The sequence below is a fragment of the Antedon mediterranea genome, chromosome 11, assembly GCF_964355755.1.
Source record: "Antedon mediterranea chromosome 11, ecAntMedi1.1, whole genome shotgun sequence".
In the NCBI taxonomy this organism is placed as follows: Eukaryota; Metazoa; Echinodermata; class Crinoidea; order Comatulida; family Antedonidae; genus Antedon; species Antedon mediterranea.
In genome coordinates, this window is record NC_092680.1 from 14585725 (window position 1) to 14610225 (window position 24501).

A 24501-nucleotide genomic window follows, 5' to 3' on the forward strand; every position below is an offset into this window, starting at 1 on the left:
GTAAATTAAGTAATGTTTTTATGATATAAATTAGAATAAAATACATGTTATTAATAGGACAAAATGTTACATTTAATTAATATTCATTCTTTTTTACCAGAGACAAGTTAGAAATATAGAAATATAAACTATCCTTCATGAAAACGCGTAGCCTAAACAACAACACGCCCGGCGGTTGATGAAAGCGAGATGTTTATTCGGCAGTTTTTACTAAATAAATTGCATGAAACGAACAATTAAATATCCAAACAACATTTAAAATGATGTTGTCATGTAGTTGATAACATTTTTTTTTATCATGAATACACTAGTAGACGGACTCGTCCGACGATGACCATATGAGGCCTTTCGGCCAAACGAGAGCCGCCACGAGAACGTCGTCGCCGCTGTTTGTTTGGTGTTTAGTAGGACCACAAAATGCATACCATTGCTAAATAATTCATGAATAAAACTATATGTCTTTGAAGAGAAGAAATAGGTTCTAATGAAGACATATACATAGTTGTATTCATGAATTATTTAGCAATGGTATGCATTTTGTACTGTAGTCAAAGATACATTAAAATATTTTAACAATTTTCCTAAAATTTTCCTAAAATTTGCATAATCCATACTCCACCAAAATAAGTTGAAATACAAATTTGATAATATCTTCCTAAGATAGAAATATGGAACAATAGCGTAGTACTGAAAACTAATGTTATCAAATCTACGTTTCGCGGTACATCTAAGATAGATAAGATAGGTATCCAATGCGGAGATTAGTACCGAAGTTTTTCCATTGTGCTCGCCTATGTCATAATTAACCATAATTTATATATAGAAGTTGTGTTAGTTGCACCGGACCTGACCCAACGTTGCTTAACTTCGGTAATCTGAAGAGAACCAGTGTTTCAATGCAGTATAGCCATTTATCGTCGAATTATCGGCTACTTGTGGTTGTAAGGTCGTGCAATCGTTAGTATTATAATTTGAATTAGGCCTACTGATCTATAAAAAAAAATGGTTAAACGCATTAAAATTGGAGGAAAGGAGCAAGGATGGAATGAATTGACGTCTAATTTCATGTAGTTTAGGCATATATGATATATAAATAAAATAACCAGAAACAGAAACACTCAAATAACGTGACAAAGTGTTTTTTTAATTTCACAATGATACAGATAGTAAAGACATTTTTGCTGCGCTTAACACCATAATATTCATGAAAATTTGTAAATTTTACATACTTCCTTTTTTAAGAACATGTAAAACATACTTTAATTTTATTCGCAAAGCAAACGACTAAATGATATAATAACCATTATGTCGTAAAAAATATACATATTTTTGTTATTGCTTTTTAACAAATGTTGCTTCCCATCCACTTTCTAACCACAGTTTACTTCCATATCCTTCCTGTAGAGCACTTATGTTTTTAAGAAAATCAACGAATTCCCAATAGGTTGATTCGGATACACTTTCGCGTAGATTGACCACTTGACTCAAGAAATCTATCATATATTTGCCTTCTATAGACCCTTGGTTGAAACATTCAGTAACATCAATGTCGTTCCTAGTTCTCTCTAATTCATAACCAATATTGAGCGCTTTTAAGCCATCAATTACTTCTCGTGATGATATTTGATTAAAGGAAGCAACACTTTGATACAGAGAAGAGAAGTTCTTCCACAATCGATAGCACCCTGTTGTTTCTATAAAAAAGATCATAAATATATATATCGTATCGTTTCAAATTAATTAATTAAATTTCAGTATATCACCAGGTGGTTTAGAATTAATTTCTATGCCTATTGAGACAATATATATCAAATGATGGAATTTTTTTTTTACCATCACAGAAACAGATTTTGCTACCTTATTCGCAATTTCCGAGGTAGGGTTCCGTTTGTAAGTTTACGATAATTAAGAGGATTGTTTAGCTGTCTTAGGGACTCGACTCCTCTTCATAAAATCTGATGTCCATAGCAACAGTGGATATATATCTCGGATGGTGCGACTTTTTCTCCTTCTCACAGATTTCCTTATCTTATCGTTTCAAATTAATGCATTTTCAGTATATCACTGCACGGTTTATAACTAATGTTTTTTTGCCTGTTGTGTGTATATTAACATTTTAACGTGTTAGTTACACTGGCAATAATACATGTTTACATACGTTTAAGTACAGCAATTAATGCGCTATTATTTTAAGTAGTTACAATTGCTTACCGGTTACTAGAATGACGCAATATTTCCCACCGTGTTCTAGTATTTCATACAAATACTTCAGTGAATCTTTAAGATCATCAACGTAGTACAAAGAGTTAACAGAAAAGATTATATCATATTTGATACTCGCTCCAACATCAGCACGATATTCATCCAACGTTTGCTGTCGCCACTGATATGTTAACCCTTTCAGTTTACTCTTCTCCAGGGATTCCTTGTAGATGTCTATGTATTTTTTGGAAGGTTCTAATACAGTAACCTCTATCGATGAAAAAACCTCCAGCAGTTTCGAGATATTTCCAAGTTCAACCTCACCTTTTAAAATAAGAAAACAACATGAAGTTGGTGTTTTTTATAGATAAATCATGAATGATTCCACCGAACTTTCGAGGTAAAATAACGATTGTGAAGCATTTGATCAATAGGAAAACTTCCTTAAAATGTCTTGACATGTTTCGAGAAACTATTATCATCATCATCAGAACAGAAAACAACGTCTAGTGTACTTATATACCAATAGGAATCGTATGTTAATGAGGAAGTAATTGTCAGACAAACAACAAGAAGAAACGTAGGCAACAAACAATCATATGGTGAGCGTTACGCCTAACATAGATTTGTTTGTTGAAGGAAGATTTACTCTACGTGAAGTGGAGGGATTCATTGGCCTTAAGATCTCACTATTATTTAAGAAAGCGGAATCTGCAGGATCCAGAACGGTGAAGCATTCCGCATATTAGCGAGGGCCTTACACCGTTCTAAATCCTGCAGATGTTGAAAAACTTGAGAAGCCTTGTCCCTAAAATGTTCACGCATCAGCATTGGTTTCACCAATATACATGGAATTACATCCCATAGGCGCGGCCTACATTTAAATTTATATACAACACGAGAGCGGGGAATATCGGGGACAGGGTCCGTAAGACTAAACAAGTTCGAAATTTTAAATGATTTGAATGCTAATTAAATAAACATTCAAATCATTTAAAATTTCAAACTTTTTTGTAAATGTAACTTCGCATATCCTTAGAGATCAAAGTTCACAAATACAATTGATACTTGTTCAAAAGTTATTTAATATTTTACATAATTTTGTTTGTATAGCTAGGGGGCTCAGTTAATAGGGGTTACGTTGATTGCTTAGAGCCAGGTCTATCTATAGGCATAATATTTTCCTTTTATCATTCACTGATTTCATTGTCTGTCGTACTAAAGCCTAAATAAATCTAATCTATGTTATTGACTGACTTTTTTCAGGCATTTGACCTTGTTGACCACACGATTGCAATCAATAGGTTGTTTGAAGGTGTTCCCTCATCCTGTAATGCATGGATTGTAGATTTTTTCTCGGATCGGCTACATCGTGTTAAGTACTGTAATGTTGGTCTTTCCGATATTACTTTGATTAATGCAGGAGTTCTTCAAGGTACTAAATAAGTTTTTTTCAGCGTCTGATGGTGATAAGTCTATATCTTATTTGAAATGTGTTGATGATCTCACTATTATTTAAAGTCGATCTGTTGGTAAACAATCTAAATTGCAGGAATGTGCTACAAACTTACTTTTTTGGTCAAATGAATCTAATATGAAATTAAACCCAAATAAATGTTGTGTTTGATGTTGACATTTGTTTCGCTAGGAATCCCAACGCCAACACTTCTTAATGATTTAGATGTTAATAAGACCGTTGTTGCTAAACTTTTGGCGATTTTTTATCAATCGAACCTTAGATGGGATACCCATGTTAACTATATTATTAAAAAGGGTAATAATAATATAAAAATACATTATATAGGCCTACATACCCTTAAGCGCCATGGTGTCACATCTTGTTACTGTCTACCTAAGCGCAGTTCGACATATTGAATCCAGTTTGGAGCAGGTTTAACTAATATAAGCATCATGAGTATGCTCATGAGTATGCCATTAAGCGTGTCCATTTTAGGCCGTGGTTATTCGACCTACTATGATGCCTTTGGTCGAACTGTGCTTAGTTACACTAAATCTGTACCTTTACTTTCCAAAATCCTCTGTAGAGATTCGTTTAGATTACATGCGTTTTAATCATAAAACAACTCTTCTCCTTATAATGCTAGGCATAGACATACGTTTGTTAAAACGCAGTCCTGTTCCATTGATTAGACTTTTAAATGAATAATTTGTAATTTTACCTTTTTATGTTGTTTTATTGTATGTATTTTGATGTTCAATTGGTTTTTATGACACATAGCAGTAATATTTTAATTTTTTTAAAGTTTTTAAAGTAATTTTAACCAATTTTATACACATTTTGTAAATTGAAAGAATTAATAATGTAATGTAATCGTAATCTATCTAATCTTTTATGTAGGCTTACCAAATAAAAAAAAAAACATTTTCACTGAAAAAAGCTTGTATCGTTACATATTTGCGATTGAAAAAAATTAGGCCTACTGTATTATTTTGTACTTTTAATATCTGACCATTGATAAATTAAGAACATTTCTTGGTTATAACATTTCACAGTTCATCCAGGGTCCCTTCATTGTGTTCAACATTCCACAGTTCATCCAGGGTCCCTTCATTGTGTTCAACAGGCTATCTGACCTGGGAATAAACTTACCCGAACCGCTACCAACACCAAGTACTTTTAATGGCCGTTTACCAATCGTTACAGATCCTATAAGTTGATTTTTTACCAGTTGGTTTGTCCAATCAACTAGTACATTCTTTCTCTGTTGACGTTTTGTCCGTTCTTCGAATGCTTTCACGTAGTAATCAGGATCGGAAGAAAGAACTTTCGAAAATGCCATAGCGACTGTGTTAGTGTTAAGTTCAACAATGAAAGTACGAACAAAGAACTTATAACACAAGAATCTCCTGTTCTTCAATTTGCATTCAAAATACAGTATCGGAAGTACAGGTGTGCTGTTCGCGATTGATAATTTGTTATGCGTACCGCCCTCTATAGTTTGTCTCCACTGTTCGATAAGTGTTAATGGCGGCTCGGCAGTCACATATATTGTTTTCATCTCAAAACGATGTTTTATGCAAGATATTGAAAGAGGTGTCGATTCACACCCTTTTTTACCACACACACACACACACAAACTCAAACGAATAAAGACTTGGTTATACTGATCGGTGTGATAAATGTTTATTTATTAGTTCCGTGACAGTAAAAAAGGGTGATCGATTACATCTACACCAAACCTTGCAGGCAGACGTTAATCACTAATCATGACAACACGGTCAGGTCAACCATACAACGAAGGCTATGGTGTGACACATAGTGAAGAAAAAAGTGGACAAGGGCAAGACGCCCCAAACAAGATGAGTTCAAAACGAAGCACCAGTTCCAGCTCATGTTCATCCCGCAGTTCTGTGGCATCGAAAGCTCGTGCCAAGGCGGAAGCGAGTAAAGTGAAATTGGATTTCACACGCCAACAAACACAGATTAGACCAAGGATGGCATTTCAAGAGGCAGAAATGAAACGGCAAAGTGCCCAAATACAGTTGTTGGAAGCTGAAAAGGACGCAGCAGCAGCAGAAGCTGAAGCAGCTACACTAGAAGAAGCTGCAAATTCTAAGGCAGGTAGTGAAATTAACCTTCCTACAGATGACCCGAAAGAAAGGGTAATGCAATATCTCACTGATAACGATTCCATATGCTCGAAGAACGAGCAAAATGAAGATGTAGTTACTTATAGCCTCTCGCCTAATGCTGCAACTTCCAAAGCAGAGCAACAATTTGCCTTCAGCAGGCAATCATACTGATATAGATGGGCCCTGGCCATCTCCTAGCGCTACAGATGCCTTTGCTATGAAAAATCCTCATCCCAATCCAGCGTTAAATCTTACACCAGAAGGTTCGATACCTGATAAATCTAGCAGACCTACGACAGTTATAGAGGCGGCTTCGCAGATAGGTAATGCTCTCCTAAAGAAGGAGTTGGTAAACAACAGCCTAAGAAAGTTTACTGACAAAGCAGCACATTACCGGGCATGGAAGGCAGCCTTCCACAATACCACAATGGAATTAAACTTGACACCGTCACAAAAGTTGGAACTTTTAATGAAATGGCTGGGTAGCGAGTCTCACAAATTATCTATTTCAATTTACAATTCACACATTTCCAGACCAGAATTAGGATTAGAACGGATTTGGGAGATTCTTGACAACAAGTATGGTTCAGCCGAAGCATTAGAGAAGGATATTCAGACTAGAATAGAGACTTTTCCTAAAATAAATACATGGGAGGCTGAGAAAATAATGCTATTCAGCCAGCTGATGAATGAAATTCAGTATATGAAAGACGAAGGTATATATCCAGGCCTAGCTGCCTTGGACTCTGCAAGGGGTTTGCACCCACTTGTCGAAAAGCTTCCTAACAACCTTCAAGAAAAATGGTGTATGACAGGCTCACAGTACAAGTTGGACCATAAAGTTCTATTTCCACCATTCAATGTATATGTCAAGTTTGTTCAAAAATATTCTAAGATATGGAATGATCCTAGCTTCTGCAGGCCAGCTAATCACAAGAACAGTGGTGAAGGTGTCTCAAAGGCTCAACGAACATTGGTGAATGTAAAGAATACAAATATTACAAATAAAGATGTTAATGATGGCATGTGCCCACTGCATGAAGGAAAACATCCATTGGTGAAATGCAGGGTGTTCATAGCGAAATCATACTTGGAAAAGAAGAAACTTATTAAGGACTACAAATTATGCTTCCGATGCCTCTTGGGAGGTCTCATTTTGCAAAGGAATGTAAAGCTAGAGTGAAGTGTGAAATATGTAAAAGTGAAGGACATTTAGATGTTTTACACAATCAAACATATACCTCTACAACACCTAAACAGGCTAAGAATACTCAAAAGGACACCTCAACACCTCCACAAGAGGTTAAAAATATTGAAAAGAACGACTCAGCACAACCAAAACAAGTTAAAAATGTTGAAAAGAATACCTCAACACCACCTAAACAGGTTGGCAAGAATGCATCTGCCACAAACGAACTTGAATATGTATCTCCTAGCTGTCTGGACATCTGTGGCAGAGAAGGAGTAAGTAGATCGTGCTCGAAGATATGTCTAGCTAATGTGTAACTGAAAGAGAATCCTGACAAGGTAGTAAAAACATATGTACTTATCGACGAACAAAGCAACAAATCATTGGTGGCTAGCAAGATGTTTGACCTGCTCGAAATATCTGGTGAACTAATCAACTATAGAATAAAAACTTGTAATGGAGAAAAGAAAACTACTGGTAGAAAACTGCAATCCGTGGTTGTTGAAGCAATCAACAGAGAGGTTCAAATAATTCTACCTAACCTACTTGAATGTGAAGAAATTCCTGGAAATAAGTCAGAAATCCCTACACCGGAAGTTGCAATGGCTTTCCCACATCTTGAATCCATCGCGGCAAAAATTCCATCTATCGACCAGTCTGCTGAGGTGCTGATACTTCTAGGCCGTGATGCCCCCCAAGTACATAAGGTGCGAGAAGTGATAAATGGTCCGGACAACGCACCTTGGGGACAAAGACTTGATTTGGGTTGGGTCGTCATAGGTGAGACCTGCCTTGGAGAGGTGCATGTACCTAACACTTCTATATCAGCATGCAGAACAAGTGTTAAAATCCAAAGTAATGGAAAACCTTCCACACTAGACCCATGTCCTAACAAAGTGAAAGTGGATGAACTTTTCGACAGCGGTGAAGACACAATAAGTTTTTCAAGAGAAGAGAAGCAGTTTTTAAAGATTATGGAGACTGAAGGAAAGTTAAATCCTGATAAACAGTGGACTGCTCCATTACCTTTTCGGACACCAAGACCTAGACTTCCTAACAACCGAGAACAGGCATTGAAGAGAGCACTGATACTTCACAAATCTCTTGAAAAGGATAGTATCAAAAGACAACACTTCATCGCCTTCATGAAAGGAGTATTAGATAATGGACATGCAGAAAAGGCACCACCACTTAAAGCACACGAAGAACGCTGGTACTTACCTCTATTTGGTGTTTACCACCCTAAGAAATTGGAGAAAATAAGAGGTGTGTTTGACTCTTCCGCCGTCTTTCAGGGAGTATCGCTGAACCAAGTTCTATTCAAAGGGCCGGACTTAACGAACGGACTAGTTGGTGTGTTGATGCGTTTCCGAAGAGAAGGCGTAGCAGTGTGTGGTGATATAGAAAGCATGTTCTATTGCTTTGGAGTAGTCGAAAAGCATAGGAACTTTTTGAGGTTTTTCTGGTATGAAGAAAATGACCTAAGCAAACCACTGATAGAGTACAGGATGTGTAAGCATGTCTTTGGGAACAAGCCCTCACCAGCAGTTGCCAACTATGGGTTACGTGAAATTGTCAAGGAAGCCGACCCTGATGTTGTAGATTTTGTGAATAACAATTTTTACGTAGACGACGGCTTAACATCTTGTGAAGACAACGCTACAGCAATCTCCTTAATGAAGCGAACACAACAGGCATTGATGACCAGTGGTGGTGTACGCCTACATAAGATTTCGTCAAATAGCCAAGAGGTGTTGAATGCTTTTGAACGAGAAGACATTGCCAAAGAAATCAGAGATTTTAATGTGGAAGAAGGAGGCGCTCCTATTCAAAGAAGTCTAGGCTTACAATGGAGACTATTTGAAGATGTATTTACATTCCACATTAACCCCGAAAAAAAGCCATTCACGAAACGTGGCGTTCTAGCTACCATTAATAGTATATACGACCCATTGGGCTTCATTTCCCCTGTGCTGGTTTGTGGACGAGTTCTATTCCGAACGATCATGCATCTTAAACTAGACTGGGATGACCCATTGCCAGAAGGGATGAAACATAAGTGGGACGCATGGAAAGAAAGCCTGAAGAAGCTGGCATCACTAAAAATCCAAAGAACTTACCACAAAAGTCTAAGAAAGGATGTGATAAATACAAAGGTGCATGTGTACTGTGATGCTTCAGAACAAGCGGTTGCAGCTGTAGCATTCTTAAGAACAACCACTATCCACGGAACCGAGGTTGGATTCCTCATTGGAAAATCACGTATATCTCCTAAACAAGGACATACTATTCCTCGTCTTGAACTCTGTTCTACTGTGGTTGCTACAGAACTAGCTAAAATCATCATCACAGAACTACACTTTCCTCCAAGTGACATCATATACCATTCAGACAGCAGGGTATGCTTAGGGTACTTGAACAACACTACAAGACGATTTCATACTTATGTTGCCAACAGAGTCGAAAAGGTGCTGTTAGTATGTGAACCACATCAATGGAATTATGTGCCAACTGATCAAAATCCAGCAGATCATGGAACTAGATATGTTGACCCATCAAAATTGCAGTCATGTGCTTGGCTCACTGGCCCTCAACATTTGCATAAAGAAGAAGAATCATCATTTCCTCTTGTTGACCCTGAAAACGACAAGGAAATTAGAAAAGAAGAAGTTACCACCTTTAAAACAGTGGTAATCAAACCCCAGATGCTCAGTGAAGAGAGAATAAAACGCTTTTCTACATGGACAGGCTTGACAAGAGCAATTACTTACTTGAAACATCAAGCATCTTCATTCAGAGCAGGTGAGAAGACATCACAATGTTCTGGGTGGCATATATGCACGCAGCATAGATCCATAGACGAATACAGACAAGCTGAAATCGTTATCATCAAAGATTTGCAAAGACAGTTCTACGACAGTGAGATAAACTGCCTGAGAGCAGGAAAGCCTGTTCACAGAAATAGCTCCGTGATAGCCCTATCACCAATGTTAAATGCTGAAGGTTTGTTAAGCGTTGGTGGTAGATTACACAAGTCTAAACTTCCCTTCATCGAAAAACACCCTACACTAATTCCAGGAAATAGCCATGTGGCGAAGCTACTTGTTCATCATTACCACACGAAAATACATCACCAAGGCAGACACTTAACTGAAGGGATGATCAGACAAGCAGGTTATTGGATCACAAGTTGTAAAAAATTAGTGTCCTCAGTGATTTACCGTTGTGTACTGTGCCGGAAACTTAGAAGAACTTTAGCTGTTCAAAGGATGGGAGACATGCCAGAAGACCGAATGTCTTGCGATCCAGCTTTCACACATGTAGGCGTTGATTGTTTTGGACCTTGGGACATAGTGGCCAGACGTACAAGAGGCGGTATAGCGAAAAACAAAAGATGGGCCGTTATGTTCTCATGCTTATCCACGAGAGCAATTCATATTGAAGTAATTGAAGAAATGTCAACGTCATCTTTCATCAATGCACTTAGGAGGTTTGTGTCTGTCAGAGGCAAAATCAAAACCCTTCGATCAGATCAAGGCACTAACTTTATAGGTGCAAGCAACGATGATGATTTGCATACCCATCTTGTGAAGAATCAAATAGAATGGAAAATGAACCCGCCCCACGCATCCCATGGGAGGTGCGTGGGAGAGAATGATCGGGATTACTAGAAGAGTGCTGGATGGAATGCTGGTTGACCACCAAAATAAAAATATGAGTCACGAAGTCCTAACAACGATTATGTCAGAGGTTGTTGCTATTATTAATTCAAGACCTCTTGTTCCATTAAGCAACCATGCAGCTGATTTTGTATACTTCACACCGTCTATGTTGTTAACTCAAAAGCACCCAGGAATAGAAGAAGTGATAATTGAAAGGACCGTGCAAAACATGTACAAGGCCCAATGGAGACTGGTTCAGATTATGGCTGATCAGTTCTGGAAAAGACGGCAACCACGACGTAAATGGAAAGACAAGGCAAGCAATATGAAAATTGGAGATGTGGTGTTGTTGAAAGACAACAGTGCCAAACGAATTCGGTGGCCAATGGGCATTGTGAACAATGTTTTCCCAGGAGATGATGGTTGCGTTCGTAAAGTCAGTGTACGCTTGCCAAGCGGAAAGAGTTTTAACAGACCTGTGCATGAATTAGTGCTACTTGTGGAATCGGACAGTAAATAACTCTAGATTCGATTGCTTACTTCTTGTTTTAGAAAGTTTGTATTGTTATTTAAATGCTTTATAGTTATGTTATTTAGTATGTAGTTATTGTGATGTGTTACATCACAGGGGGTGTAAGGTCCTATATGTATATTTATATAGAGGGCGCATTTCATTTCAACATTGTTTTTCGTTCATGTGCAAGTTTTTTAGATGATCCCTGTTTTTGGGAATAAGACATGTGCGCGCCTAAGGTTATTGTAGGAGGAGACATAAAATGGTCGCAAGGATGAGACCATCTGTCATAGGCGTCTGATAATATCCTATTATAAAATTGTTACGCGGAGAAAGACCATAGGTTTTGGTGAGCATCCGGTTTATTATTAACTTTAGATTGATATTATTGAGTTATTGTTTGATTTATAGTAGTTGGAAAGGCCCTAAGCCTTCTCCTACTCGTTGCCTATGATGATATGAACGGCTAGGTTAGGCCAGATAGCCTACATCATTGTTGCCACGAGGCTGGTCAAGACGTTCATTAATTTCAATGTGTTAATGTTGATATAACAATTGTAGGCCATATCTGTCCTGTATAGTAAGGAAGGCATTTATATTATGTAATCAGCATCTCAAGTGTAATTTACAGAGAATTATTTAAGTGTTTATATATACAGTATTGTGATTTATTACACATATACGTTGTTCTGTGTAAGCCGATAGAGGGCTGTACATTGAGAGTTTTGACGTTACTAAGACGACAGGGATCGTCTTTAAATTGTTGTTATTTGCATGATTCGTTATAACATGGTACTGCTGTATGTTAACATAGGCATTTATATTTGTCTGTTTCTTACTAGAAACGCCACAAGCTACATGCATCACAGGTTTGACAGCTTAAAGGAGGAAATAAAAATAAGGAATAAGCAGTATATTGTGTGTAGTCTTGTTGTTGTCTACCTGAATCTAACTCCGCGACCAGAGGTCGTTACATTTCAAAACCTTGGCATTTTAAAACCTGTGTCTACGAGTCAATCTAGACAAACAAATCGGAGGTGTATTGTTGTGCAACAGGAGGCTTACGTACGTTGGATATCCAAAGATCAAGTAAGATTTGTGCAATTAATGGAGGTTCTTGATGCGTGAATAGGCTCGCTTTGGAGGAACCAAGAGGAATTTGCATACTTTGCTGTGAAGATACTGTACCATCAAGGGAACCAAGATATCAAGGAAAAAACCGTACCTAAATATTGTTATCAAGGACTTTATCATTGATTATATATATGCATTGTAATTTAATTACTTTCCACAAGGATTTTATTGCATTTAGGAATTTAGTGTTAATATTGTACACATCTAAATATTTCAATTACTGTTGTGCTACTCATTTAATTGATATTGTATTTGTTCGTAACAATGCCTCTCTCCAAAGGTTCTTCTGTATGCTCTAGCTCTGCTGCATCCATTAGGTTGTCAGCCGCACAAACACGAGCTGACCTGGCAGTAGCTAAGGCAAAAAGGGATGTTGAATTAAAGAAACAAGAATTGGCTGCAGATATTCAAAGATTAGAACTTGAATCTGAAGTAACTATGAACGAGGTAAAATTACAGGTTTATGAACAGGAAATAAAGAAAATGGAGGAGGAAGAGGAGAATTATAGGCAATCGAGAGACTTGGATTTTCCTGAAGGAAATAGTCAAGAAAGAGTAGCAGATTATATTCAATCTAGCATCACTCATAGTTCTATGCCACCATTACAAGATGACAATGAAGAAGATTATGCTGTAAGGAAAGAACAGCTACCTAGTCAGCGTGGTGCAACTGTGCAACCCAAGACAAAGGCGGCTATTAATTTAAAGGATCCGATTCATGATGCATTCATGCAGTTTATAAAAACCACCAGTTTACCAAAGAGGGAGTTGACTCCATTTAGTGGGCAGCCAACAGATTATAATAGGTTTATTCGAGCATTCGAGCATGAAGTGGAGAAAAAGGTGCCTGATAATCAAGACAGACTTTACTACCTGGAGCAGTTTACTGCAGGAGAGGTGAACCAGCTTGTTAAGAGTTTTATGCATATGGAACCAGAAAAAGGCTATAAGGAAGCTAAACAAGCCATCGTGAAAAGATACGGTAATAAGTTTAAATTGGCGGAATCGTATCTTCAAAGAGTTAACGGTTTCCCAGAGATAAAGGCAGAAGACGGAGGTAGAATCTCAACGTTTTCATTACTTCTTTTAGAGTGTCAAAACGTAATGTTAGATTTGGGCTATATGGATGAACTTAATGCTACCACTAACCTTCAAATAATTGTCAAGAAGCTTCCATACAAGATGCGTGAAAAATGGCGCACCAAAACTGATGCTATCCAGCAGAACCGTCGAGTTGTATTTCGAGATTTAGTGGAATTTGTGTCTACACAGGCAAGGATACTGGACAACCCAACATTTGGTAGGATAAAGGATGATAAGGTAATGGGAAAGACCCCATCAAAATATACGAAGAAGGATACTATGAGCGGTGCATTCGCAAGCGTAGAAGAAACATCTTACAAGGACTCTCCCATAAAGAATGTATGCCCGTATTGCAAACTGTCAGGGTGTTGGTTAGGAAAATGTTCACCGTTTGCAAAACTAAACAGAGAAGATAAACTCAACTTCTTAGCAAAGGAAAGGAGATGTTATGGTTGCTTAGGAAAGGGACATGTATCCAAGAAGTGCAGTAGACGAAGTACATGTAAAAAATGCAACCAGAAACATCCCACCATTCTTCACAGAGATGATACACCGCCCAAGGAACAAATTAGTGGTGCTCCAGCAGGTCAGCTTAACGCTACACAGACAAGTAATGGTAATACTGTGCAGTCAGCAAATCAGCTCGCTGCTACGTCGAAAGAATTTGTACCAGCTAGTAGCGACCTAGCATCAGCTTGTGTTGATGACGATGCAGATTGTGCACTGGCCGTCGTACCAGTTTTGGTAAAGCTTAACGGGCGCCAAGTAATAACTTATGCATTTTTAGACCCAGGCAGTAACATCTCTTTTATTTCAGATAAGTTAATGCAACAATTAGGAGTAGGCGGAACCAAAGGTTCAATTTCATTCAAAACGATGGGCGTGCCACATACGGCCCCCGCGAAGTTAGTGAAGAATATAAGAATACAGGCTTTGACTGGGAAAGAAAATGATGTGACGATTCCCTTGGCCTTCTCGAAAGAAAACTTACCTATTGAGCGGAATTTAATACCCACGCAAGAAGAAATAGATAAGTGGCCCCATCTGAGTGGAGTGAAAATCAACTATATTGAGGCCGACGTTGGGCTGCTGATTAGTATGAAGGTTCCAGGAGCTTACACACCCCTCGAGATCAAGACTGGTCCTGAAGACGCACCTCATGCAACAAGAACCAAGCTTGGGTGGATTGTGTGGGGATTGATAAAGGGAAAGAGAGCCAGTCAACATGCTTCTTACAGAACTCAACTTGTGGCCTATAATAACTCTACACATGAGGAAACAAGATTAGAGAAGCTATATCAAGGATCCTTAGAAATGGACTTTCCAGAAAAGGGACTTAATCAGGAACAGCAACTTTCCATTGAAGATAAGGAATTTATATCTAAAGTTGAGAAAGGCAGCACTATGGTTGATGGTCATTATTGTGTCGCCTTGCCGTTTAAGGAAGGTCAAGTAAAACTACCAAACAACTGGTATTTGGCAGAGAAAAGGTTGAAATCTTTGCAGAAACGACTAACGAACGATGACAAATACAAGCAAGAATATTGCTCATACATGGAAGGTTTGGTTGAGAAAGGATTTGCTGAGAAGGTGCCAGTAGATGAAGTGACAAAGAATAGACAGTGTTGGTACGTGCCGCATCATGGTGTTTATCACCCTCAGAAGCAAAAACTGCGAGTAGTTTTCGACTGTGCGGCCAAAGCAGAAGGTGTGTCGTTGAACGACTGTCTTCTCCCTGGACCAAATCTTACTAGCAGTTTGCTAGGAGTGCTGTTGCGATTTCGGCAAGGTAAAATAGCGCTCGTAGCTGATATTGAGGCCATGTTCTCGCAAGTGATAGTTCCGGTGAAGGATAGGGATTTCTTAAGATATATTTGGCATCCGGATAGTACTCCAGAAGTCTATAGAATGAAGGTACACACCTTTGGTGCAACATGTAGCCCATCTTGTGCCAACTTTGCGTTAAAGAAAACTGCTGATGATAACAAGGACGATTTCCCTGAGGACGTAATTGAAACTGTAAAAAATAATTTTTATGTGGATGATCTCCTTAAGAGCCTCGACAATCCAGAGATGGCTATTGAGATGGTTGAACATTTGAGAAGACTTTGTCGACGAGGTGGGTTCAATCTGACAAAGTGGTCAAGTAGCAACAAAGGCGTTATACAATCTGTGCCTGAGGATCAACGTTCAACAGAATTAAAGGGACTTAATTTGAACCAGGAACTGATACCTACTGAGCGAACGCTAGGTATAAATTGTGACTTGGAGAAGGACGTGTTTCAACTGAGTACACCCAGTGTGACAAGGCAACAAAACATATGGACTAGAAGACACTTATTGTCAGTAATGAGTTCAGTATTTGACCCGATGGGGTTGATGTCACCAGTGGTACTGCCAGCAAAGGACATTTTTCAGCGATCACTTAGTTTGAAGGACAGCGGTTGGGATGACCCATTCTCCAAGGAATTACAAGAGGAGTGCACAAAGTGGTGGAGTGAGCTACAACTTCTCAAGGAGGTTGTGATTCCTAGATGGTTAGGAACATATGCACATTGCAAATGTCAACTACACGTATTTGCTGACGCATCCAGTAAGGGATATGGTGTGGTACTTTACGTAAGATTGGATGACGGATCTAATAGATGTACTTTGCTATACAGTCGATCCAGAGTTTCGCCGAAGAAAAAACAAACTATTCCGAGGTTAGAATTGACCGCTGCGACAGTTGGTGTAAAAAGTGCAGCAATTATAAGACAAGAAATGGACGTCGAATTTGACAAGGTCTTTTTCTGGACAGACAGTATGATAGTTTTGAATTACATTCATAATAGAAATACGAGATTCAGTGTGTTCGTGGCCAACAGGCTACGCGTGATTCACGAGGGCTCGGAACTTAATCAATGGCGTCATGTTAGGAGTAAAACCAATCCAGCTGACCTTGCATCTCGAGGAATAAATCTAAAAAATGAGGATGAGGTTGCTATGTGGCTACGAGGGCCGGCGTTCCTCACAAGAGATTCGTCGGAATGGCCACAGCTATTTCAAGGTAGTCAATTGAAAATTGATGATCCTGACGTAAAGGAAGTCTTTACAGTAGTAGAACAAAACCGTTGGATGAATGATCTGATTAAGCGGTACTCTTCCTATCACAAACTAAAGAAGGCAGTCGTATGGTGGACTAAATTTATAGGTTACTTGTCCCACAAATCCGTAACACCAATGATAACAGCAACTGAAATGGAACAGGCCGAGATAGACTTGATCAGATATGTACAGGAAGAGTTTTTCAACGAAGAGATTGATGCGTTGAAGGGCCAAAAGGATGTGAAGAAAACTAGTTGCCTTGCAAAATTAAACCCGACCTTGGATAAATGTGTGCTGAAGGTTGGAGGGAGATTGAAGAATTCGGAGTTGGATGAAAATGCCAAGCATCCAATTGTATTGCCGAAGCATCGTCTTTCAGAGGTGATAATTAATGAGGTTCACAAGCGCACAGGTCATTGTGGCAGGAATCAGTTAATCGACGAGGTGCGAAAGAAATTTTGGATTGTCACGCTTCCATCGGTTGCGAAAGCATGTGTTACAAGATGTATCAATTGCTTAGAAGATAATCCAATTATATTGCTTTAATTATTGTTTGTTTAAGATATTGATTGTATGTTACTAAACTTTATCAGGTTATTATAGAATTTATAATTGATCAAGATCGAAAATTGTATGTTTGTTTAATGTTTAAGGTGTTTGCTAATGCTCACTTTGAGTTTGCATTAGGAGGGCCGGTGTAAGGTCCTATATGTATATTTATATAGAGGGCGCATTTCATTTCAACATTGTTTTTCGTTCATGTGCAAGTTTTTTAGATGATCCCTGTTTTTGGGAATAAGACATGTGCGCGCCTAAGGTTATTGTAGGAGGAGACATAAAATGGTCGCAAGGATGAGACCATCTGTCATAGGCGTCTGATAATATCCTATTATAAAATTGTTACGCGGAGAAAGACCATAGGTTTTGGTGAGCATCCGGTTTATTATTAACTTTAGATTGATATTATTGAGTTATTGTTTGATTTATAGTAGTTGGAAAGGCCCTAAGCCTTCTCCTACTCGTTGCCTATGATGATATGAACGGCTAGGTTAGGCCAGATAGCCTACATCATTGTTGCCACGAGGCTGGTCAAGACGTTCATTAATTTCAATGTGTTAATGTTGATATAACAATTGTAGGCCATATCTGTCCTGTATAGTAAGGAAGGCATTTATATTATGTAATCAGCATCTCAAGTGTAATTTACAGAGAATTATTTAAGTGTTTATATATACAGTATTGTGATTTATTACACATATACGTTGTTCTGTGTAAGCCGATAGAGGGCTGTACATTGAGAGTTTTGACGTTACTAAGACGACAGGGATCGTCTTTAAATTGTTGTTATTTGCATGATTCGTTATAACATGGTACTGCTGTATGTTAACATAGGCATTTATATTTGTCTGTTTCTTACTAGAAACGCCACAAGCTACATGCATCACAGGTTTGACAGCTTAAAGGAGGAAATAAAAATAAGGAATAAGCAGTATATTGTGTGTAGTCTTGTTGTTGTCTACCTGAATCTAACTCCGCGACCAGAGGTCGTTACAGGGGGAGTGTGCTGTTCGCGATTGATAATTTGTTATGCGTACCGCCCTCTATAGTTTGTCTCCACTGTTCGATAAGTGTTAATGGCGGCTCGGCAGTCACATATATTGTTTTCATCTCAAAACGATGTTTTATGCAAGATATTGAAAGAGGTGTCGATTCACACCCTTTTTTACCACACACACACACACACACACACACAAACTCAAACGAATAAAGACTTGGTTATACTGATCGGTGTGATAAATGTTTATTTATTAGTTCCGTGACAACAGGGTTAAAAGGTCAAACTGGGCGACGCCATTTCACAGCAGCATGGAGCAGCGCCCCCTCCAAACTAGGAAGTCAATTACTCTAACCCCCCCTAGAGTATTAGCAGATCCCCTCTATGATTTTTGACTTTCTAATTTGAAGCGGGCGCCCTACTCCATGGCTCACAATGGCGCCACCCATTAGCTCTATTCTATCCCACAATGCCTTTCGAAATTGTTACGCGCTTCGGACGAACAGGAGATTCTTGTGTTTTAAGTTCTTTGGAAAGATAGTGTAGTAGGAAGATGTTACACTTCCTATTGAGGTACATTCAGAGCGTCATTCTGACGACTGGAGCATTCTCTACTTCTCTACGGAGCGCCATTTATGCCTTTATTAACTTCAATAATAGAAATAGTACTACGGTAACTGCTCAAGAGGACTCAATTTAGCACCAGGGTAGTACAGTGATATAAAATAGAAATAAAACTCACTTCTTTTAATATCATTTCGTATATACCCATATCACAAACTGACAAACAGAAACATCTTGGCATTCCCATTGATTCAAATTTATCTTTTTCTTTTCATGTAAATAAACTCCGTTCCAAATGGGCTTGTCCATCTCCATCTTATCGCGTGCTCGGTCATTTCACACATCCATACTCCTCTATAACACTATAATCCTCCCACACATAGACTATTGATGTAATGTTTAGGGAATCAGATCGAATATTTACCGAATACAGACCATTCAAAATAGAGCACTTCGCATTATCCTTAAAGCTCATCCTCTCACACCACGAACTAACATTTACAACACCTTAAATCTTCATACAGTCCCAGATCGCATGCATCTACAACAGGGCTGCCTTGCCTAGCTACAGGTCTGCAAATGGTCTTGCTCCGGAATACCTTGCGCTGCGTCTTGCCAGAATTCCAAATCATCGATGTACCCGAAGTGTCAGTGAGAGGAAATTTGTCGTCCCTTTCCCTAAAACTAAAACTTTTAAGAACAGCTTCATCTATAGAGCACCAAACATACCTGAATTTGCTACCCACCAAACTAAGAAATGCGGTAACAATAAATAATTTTAAGTCTGCTCTAAAAAAATATTTAATCCCAAAAGAAAAAACTCAACGTTTTGTATAGTATATTGTAGGCTATATTTTTTTATTTAAGTACATATATATTATATATTTTTATATTTTTTGAACATAGTTCATCCGTTTTTTCATATATATATTTTTTTTTTGACTGTCTGCATATGCTGTTTAGGGTCACCCTCACAAAATAAGGTTTAATAAAAAATAAAATAGAAATAAAGTACTACATTGTAATATCTTTTCGTATGTTAATACAATGTGCTCAAGTGGACACAATTTGGTACCAGGGGAGCAGTGATATAAAATAGAAATAAAGTCACTCAAGTTTCAATCTTTTCGTATGTTAATACACTGTGCTCAAGTGGACCCAATTTGGCGCTAGTGGATTTTTTTTTTAAATGGAATATTGTTTTTCTTTTATTTTGAAAGAGAGATATTTTGAGGATTGTAAATGTCAAGTGAAACTTTTTTTAAATCAGAAACAAAGTTGCATAGCATTATTTTCCATTAAATAGACTGCCATAAAACCTCGAAAAGAAGCCCATGTGCTCCTTCATTTTTAGTACTCTTGGGTGGGCTTCTTTTCCCACATGGAGTTCTTTTCGAGATTACTTTTGCAAACTAAACGAAGGGAACTGCTAGCTTCCCGCCCGGAAAATATTTTATTGACATGATTTGAAAAATCTTCTAATGTAAATAATTAACAGCATCAAAATTTAACAGTGTGGCGTGTTGAGCGCGAATGACTAACATACCATCTTTACCATAATACACCTGTACAGACTCATTTGCATAACAACGCACGTACATACCAAACTGTTTAAAATAGAGCTACAAGGTACCCGAAAATGACATCTATTATGTTTTCAAACAACATGCATAAGAATCTTCAGTGAGCCAACATGCTTAGGGCTGAGCAAAGACAATTTTGAAAAAAGAGCTGTATACAGTAGGTTCCCGCCCGAAAAAATGGCGTTACATGATTTGAATGAATCAAACTATATAAGACTCACCTGCACAAAATATGAGCTTGTCCCCGGAATGTGCACCTCTATTCATTGAAATATAAAATTAAATATTAAGTCTCCAGTACTAGCCCATCCATGGTTGAGGCAGAGCAATGAAAATAGAGCCCAGAAATGCACTTACTTATACTTATTACTATACATAGTCACCTATGATAATTATGATAATGTTAAAATTTCAACTATCCTGATGCGACTTCAACATTTTAGGTGGGGTTTTCTACTTTAAAAACTCGACTTCGTATATGCCTATGGCCTAGCCCGGCGGCGGAATTAGTCTAAGCTTCGAAATTGGTCTGGAAATCGCCATCTTTGCAAATGTTCTATATTTGATCTTATTTCACCCTCCATAAACCTCATACAAAAACCATCGGAGACTATCTGTTTAAAACATGTTTATTCTGGGACGGTGCGGCCATACACACCAACTACTATGAAGAATCGGACATTGCTACCAATGTTGCAACATTGAATAACAAAATCAAAATTTAACAGTGGGGCGCGTTGACCGCGAATGACTAACAATACCATCTTTCCCACTACACCTGCACAAACTCCTTTGTATAAAAACGAACGGCATACCAAACTATGATGAGAGATACATTCTCTTCTCAACACGTAACGCGTAACGAAGATAATTAATTCCTTTTTTACATTAAAATTGAGGCCGCTAAACATAAAATTTACGAGATCAAATACATGTACCGAAAGCCAAAAAAAGAGAGTAAAAATTGTGCTCTCCTTGCCTCAGCACTAAGGCCCTGCAGCAGCCTTGGGTTCGTTTCCTCAACATCATTACCAGATGCATTGCTAGTGCCTTCTCAAGATTTGTGGTGGAAAGGGGGACGTACATTTCTATGAACCCCAAACACAGTGGTCGCATACCTTTAACTCTATTCCACCGACCAGCGTGGGAATCGAACCCACGACGATTAGGCGACTGAGCTAACTGATCATTTTGGTTTATCAAGGTTAATAGGATATTTATGATGTAATGATGAATTACGTAATACACGTATAAATAGACAATTATCAGCTGTTCAGTCATGTTTCAGTTTGTGGTGCAACGGGTAATGCTCAGTTTTTGAGTGGTATCAGCTGGGGTTCCAACCTCTACGGATATTTTTTTTTTTATGAATATTGTTTTTTTTTTTGAAAGAGAGATATTTGGAGGGTTGAAAATGTCAGGCATAGGCAAGTGGATTTTAAATCATAAAGAAAAGTGTATGGCATTCATTTTTCTATTAAATAGACACCATAACACCCCGAATGTTCCTCATTTTTTAGTACTCTTGGGTACGGTGGCTTCTTTTCAACATAAGCTTCTTTTCCACATTGGGTTCTTTTCAAGATTACTTTTGTAAACTAAAGTAGGGGAGTTTCTAGATTTCCGCCCGGAAAATTGTATCTTTACATGATTTGAATTTCTAATAAATATTAACAAAATCAAAATTTAACTTTTAAATTTAATTTTGTGGCGTGTTCACCGCGTAGGACTAACAATACCATCTTCCCCATTACACCTGCACAAACTCATTTGCATAACAATGCAGGGCTTACCAAACTGTTTAAAATAGCTACAAGGTTCCCAGAAATGACACCTATAGTATTTTGAAACATGATATATAAGAGTCTTCACTACCCCACCATTATTGGGGCTGAGCAAAAACAATTTTGAAAAAAAGATTTATTGAAATATGAAATTAAATATTAAGTCTCCAGTTAAGCTCCCCATAGTTGGGGCAGAGCTAAGAATGAAAGCTGAGTCCCCAGGAAATTATGAAACGAAATACAAAAATCTTCAGGACCAGTCATACAATGGTGATTGTTTCCCAAGTGTGAGACATGCAATGCACGCGGCGGCCGTGAATAAAATTATGAAATAAAAACAGAGCTAGCACACAAAAGCCTACTTACTAATTTTAATATTTCTATAATTTAGAGAACAATTAGATTTATCATATCACCTTTGATAATTATAATGTTAAATTTCAACTATCCAGATGCGAATTTTAGGTTGGGTTTTAAAAAAACTCGACTTCGTAATATGCTTCAATTTCGAAGATCTGCTTAAAACACATTTATTTATTTATTCTGCCATAAACTTTTATTCACAAAATATTAGTAGGCCTACAATACAATATCTTGCATGAAACGGATATTTAAAAGTACACTATAATGAGTACGCTTTAGCCATAATGTCTTTCAGTTCATATTTCGTAACGGTAGAATTACAATTCTAATGTAAAAGATTAACAAAATAAAAAATTGAACAGTGTTGTACGTGTGTTGATCGCGAATGACTAACAATACCATCTTTCCCACAGCACATGTGCACACTCATTTGCATAACAAACGCACGGCATACCAAACTACGATGAGATAAAATTAATTCTCTTCTAAACACGTAACGAAGAGAATTAATTACCTTTTTTTCTACATTAAAATAAATTGAGGGCGCTAAACATAAAATTTAAACCACCAAAGCAGTTTGCGAGAGGCAAAAAAAAAAAGATGGTAAATGTGCTCTCCCTGCCTTAGCACTATAAGGCCCTGCCACAGCTTGTTGGGGTCGTTTCCACCACATTACCAGACGCATTGATGTTGTCGCCTTATGATGTGTGGTGGAAAGGGGGACGTATGATCTGTGAACCCCAAACACAGTGACTCGCATAGCCTTAACTCTATTCCACCGACCAGCATGGAAATCGAACCCACGACATACGTGTTGTTAACACGACGCTCAGACGACTGAGCTAACTGATCATTTTGGTTTAGGTTAATAGGGTATTTATGACGTAATGATAAATTACGTAATACACGTATAAATAGACTATTATCAGCTTTTCAGTCATGTACTTGGTGGCGTAATGGGTAATGCTCTGTTTTTGAGTGCTATCGGCTGAGGTTCGAACCTCGACGGATATTTTTTTTTTTTAATATTGGTTTTTTTTAAATAGAGATATGTGACACTGTATTGTCGAACATATATGGTACCATACCGGTAGGTATTCAAATATGCTTAATACGAAAAGATATTAAAATTCAGTGACTTATTTCTATTTTATATCACTGTGCTTCACTGGCTCCAAGTTGGGTCCACTTGAGCACAGTGTATTAACATACGAAAAGATATTTAAATTCCGTGAATTATGTCTATTTTATATCACTGTGCTCGCCTGTTGCCAAATTGAGTACATTGTATTAAAATACGAAAAGATATTACAATTCAGTGACTTATTTCTATTTTATATCACTGTGCTCCACTGACGCCAAATTGGGTCCACTTGAGCACAGTGTATTAAAATACGAAAAGACATTAACATGCAGTGACTTAATTATTTCTATTTTATATCACTGTGCTTCCCTGGCTCCAAATAGGGCTCTATTGAGCAAAGTGTATTAAAATACGAAAAGATATTAAAATTCAGTGACTTATTTCTATTTAATATCACTGTTCTTCCCTGGCTCCAAATTGGGTCCACTTGAGCACAGTGTGTATTAACATACGAAAAGATATTAAAATTCAGTGACTTATTTCTATTTTATATCACTATGCTCCCCTGGCTCCAAATTGGGTCCACATGAGCACAATGTAATAACATATGAAACGATATTAAAATTAGTGACCTATTTCTATGTTATATCACTGTGCTCCACTGGCTCCAAATTGTGTCCACTTGAGCACAGTGTATTAGAATACGAAAAGATATTAACATTCAATGACTTGTTTCTATTTATATCACTGTGCTCCACTGGCTCCAAATTGGGTCCACTTGAGCACAGTGTAATAACGAAAAGATATTAAAATTAGTGACTTATTTCTATTTTATATCACTATACTATTTCTATTTCGGAAGTAAATAAAGGCATAAATGGCGCTCCGTAGAAGTAGAGAATGCTCGATTTGTCGAAATGACGCTCTGAATATACCACTCCTATTCGTTCAATGCAAATAAAAGCGAGACAACATGGAGCTAAATTTAAAGGGCGCCTCGATCGCACGTCGAGTAGGGATACGGAAAGTTATTAGTCGCGTGGAAGCGACTCTATAGTTCACTATGTCGGTCGGTCGGTCGGTCGGTCTGTCTGTCTGTCTGT

General features: G+C 37.9%; 3 protein-coding genes across 4 annotated transcripts; 2 read left to right on the forward strand and 1 right to left on the reverse strand.

The window, feature by feature from the left end:
* Positions 1-1193: 1193 nt before the first annotated feature.
* Positions 1194-5024, reverse strand: LOC140063033 (histamine N-methyltransferase A-like). The gene is made up of 3 exons (XM_072109460.1): positions 4814-5024; positions 2212-2526; positions 1194-1694 (listed from the first exon to the last, which is right to left on the reverse strand). The coding sequence occupies exons 1-3, from the start codon at positions 5001-5003 to the stop codon at positions 1333-1335; spliced, it is 867 nt and encodes a 288-aa protein (XP_071965561.1). The 5' UTR covers positions 5004-5024; the 3' UTR covers positions 1194-1332.
* A 2359-nt stretch (positions 5025-7383) lies between these two features.
* On the forward strand, positions 7384-10656 carry LOC140062000 (uncharacterized). The gene has a single exon (XM_072108040.1). It carries the CDS (start codon positions 7384-7386, stop codon positions 10654-10656), a length of 3273 nt encoding a protein of 1090 aa, XP_071964141.1.
* Positions 10657-11063: 407 nt separating this feature from the next.
* Positions 11064-18088, forward strand: LOC140062672 (uncharacterized). Of its 2 annotated transcripts, none has more exons than XR_011847513.1 (2): positions 11064-17392; positions 17886-18088. XR_011847513.1 is itself a non-coding variant. In XM_072108979.1 (2 exons), the coding sequence occupies exon 2, from the start codon at positions 12560-12562 to the stop codon at positions 17009-17011; it is 4452 nt and encodes a 1483-aa protein (XP_071965080.1). In that variant the 5' UTR covers positions 11064-11510; positions 12004-12559; the 3' UTR covers positions 17012-18086. The 2 variants fall into 2 exon arrangements, 1 of the variants encoding a protein (XP_071965080.1); XM_072108979.1 differs by having other exon boundaries at positions 11064-11510; positions 12004-18086.
* Positions 18089-24501: the final 6413 nt, after the last annotated feature.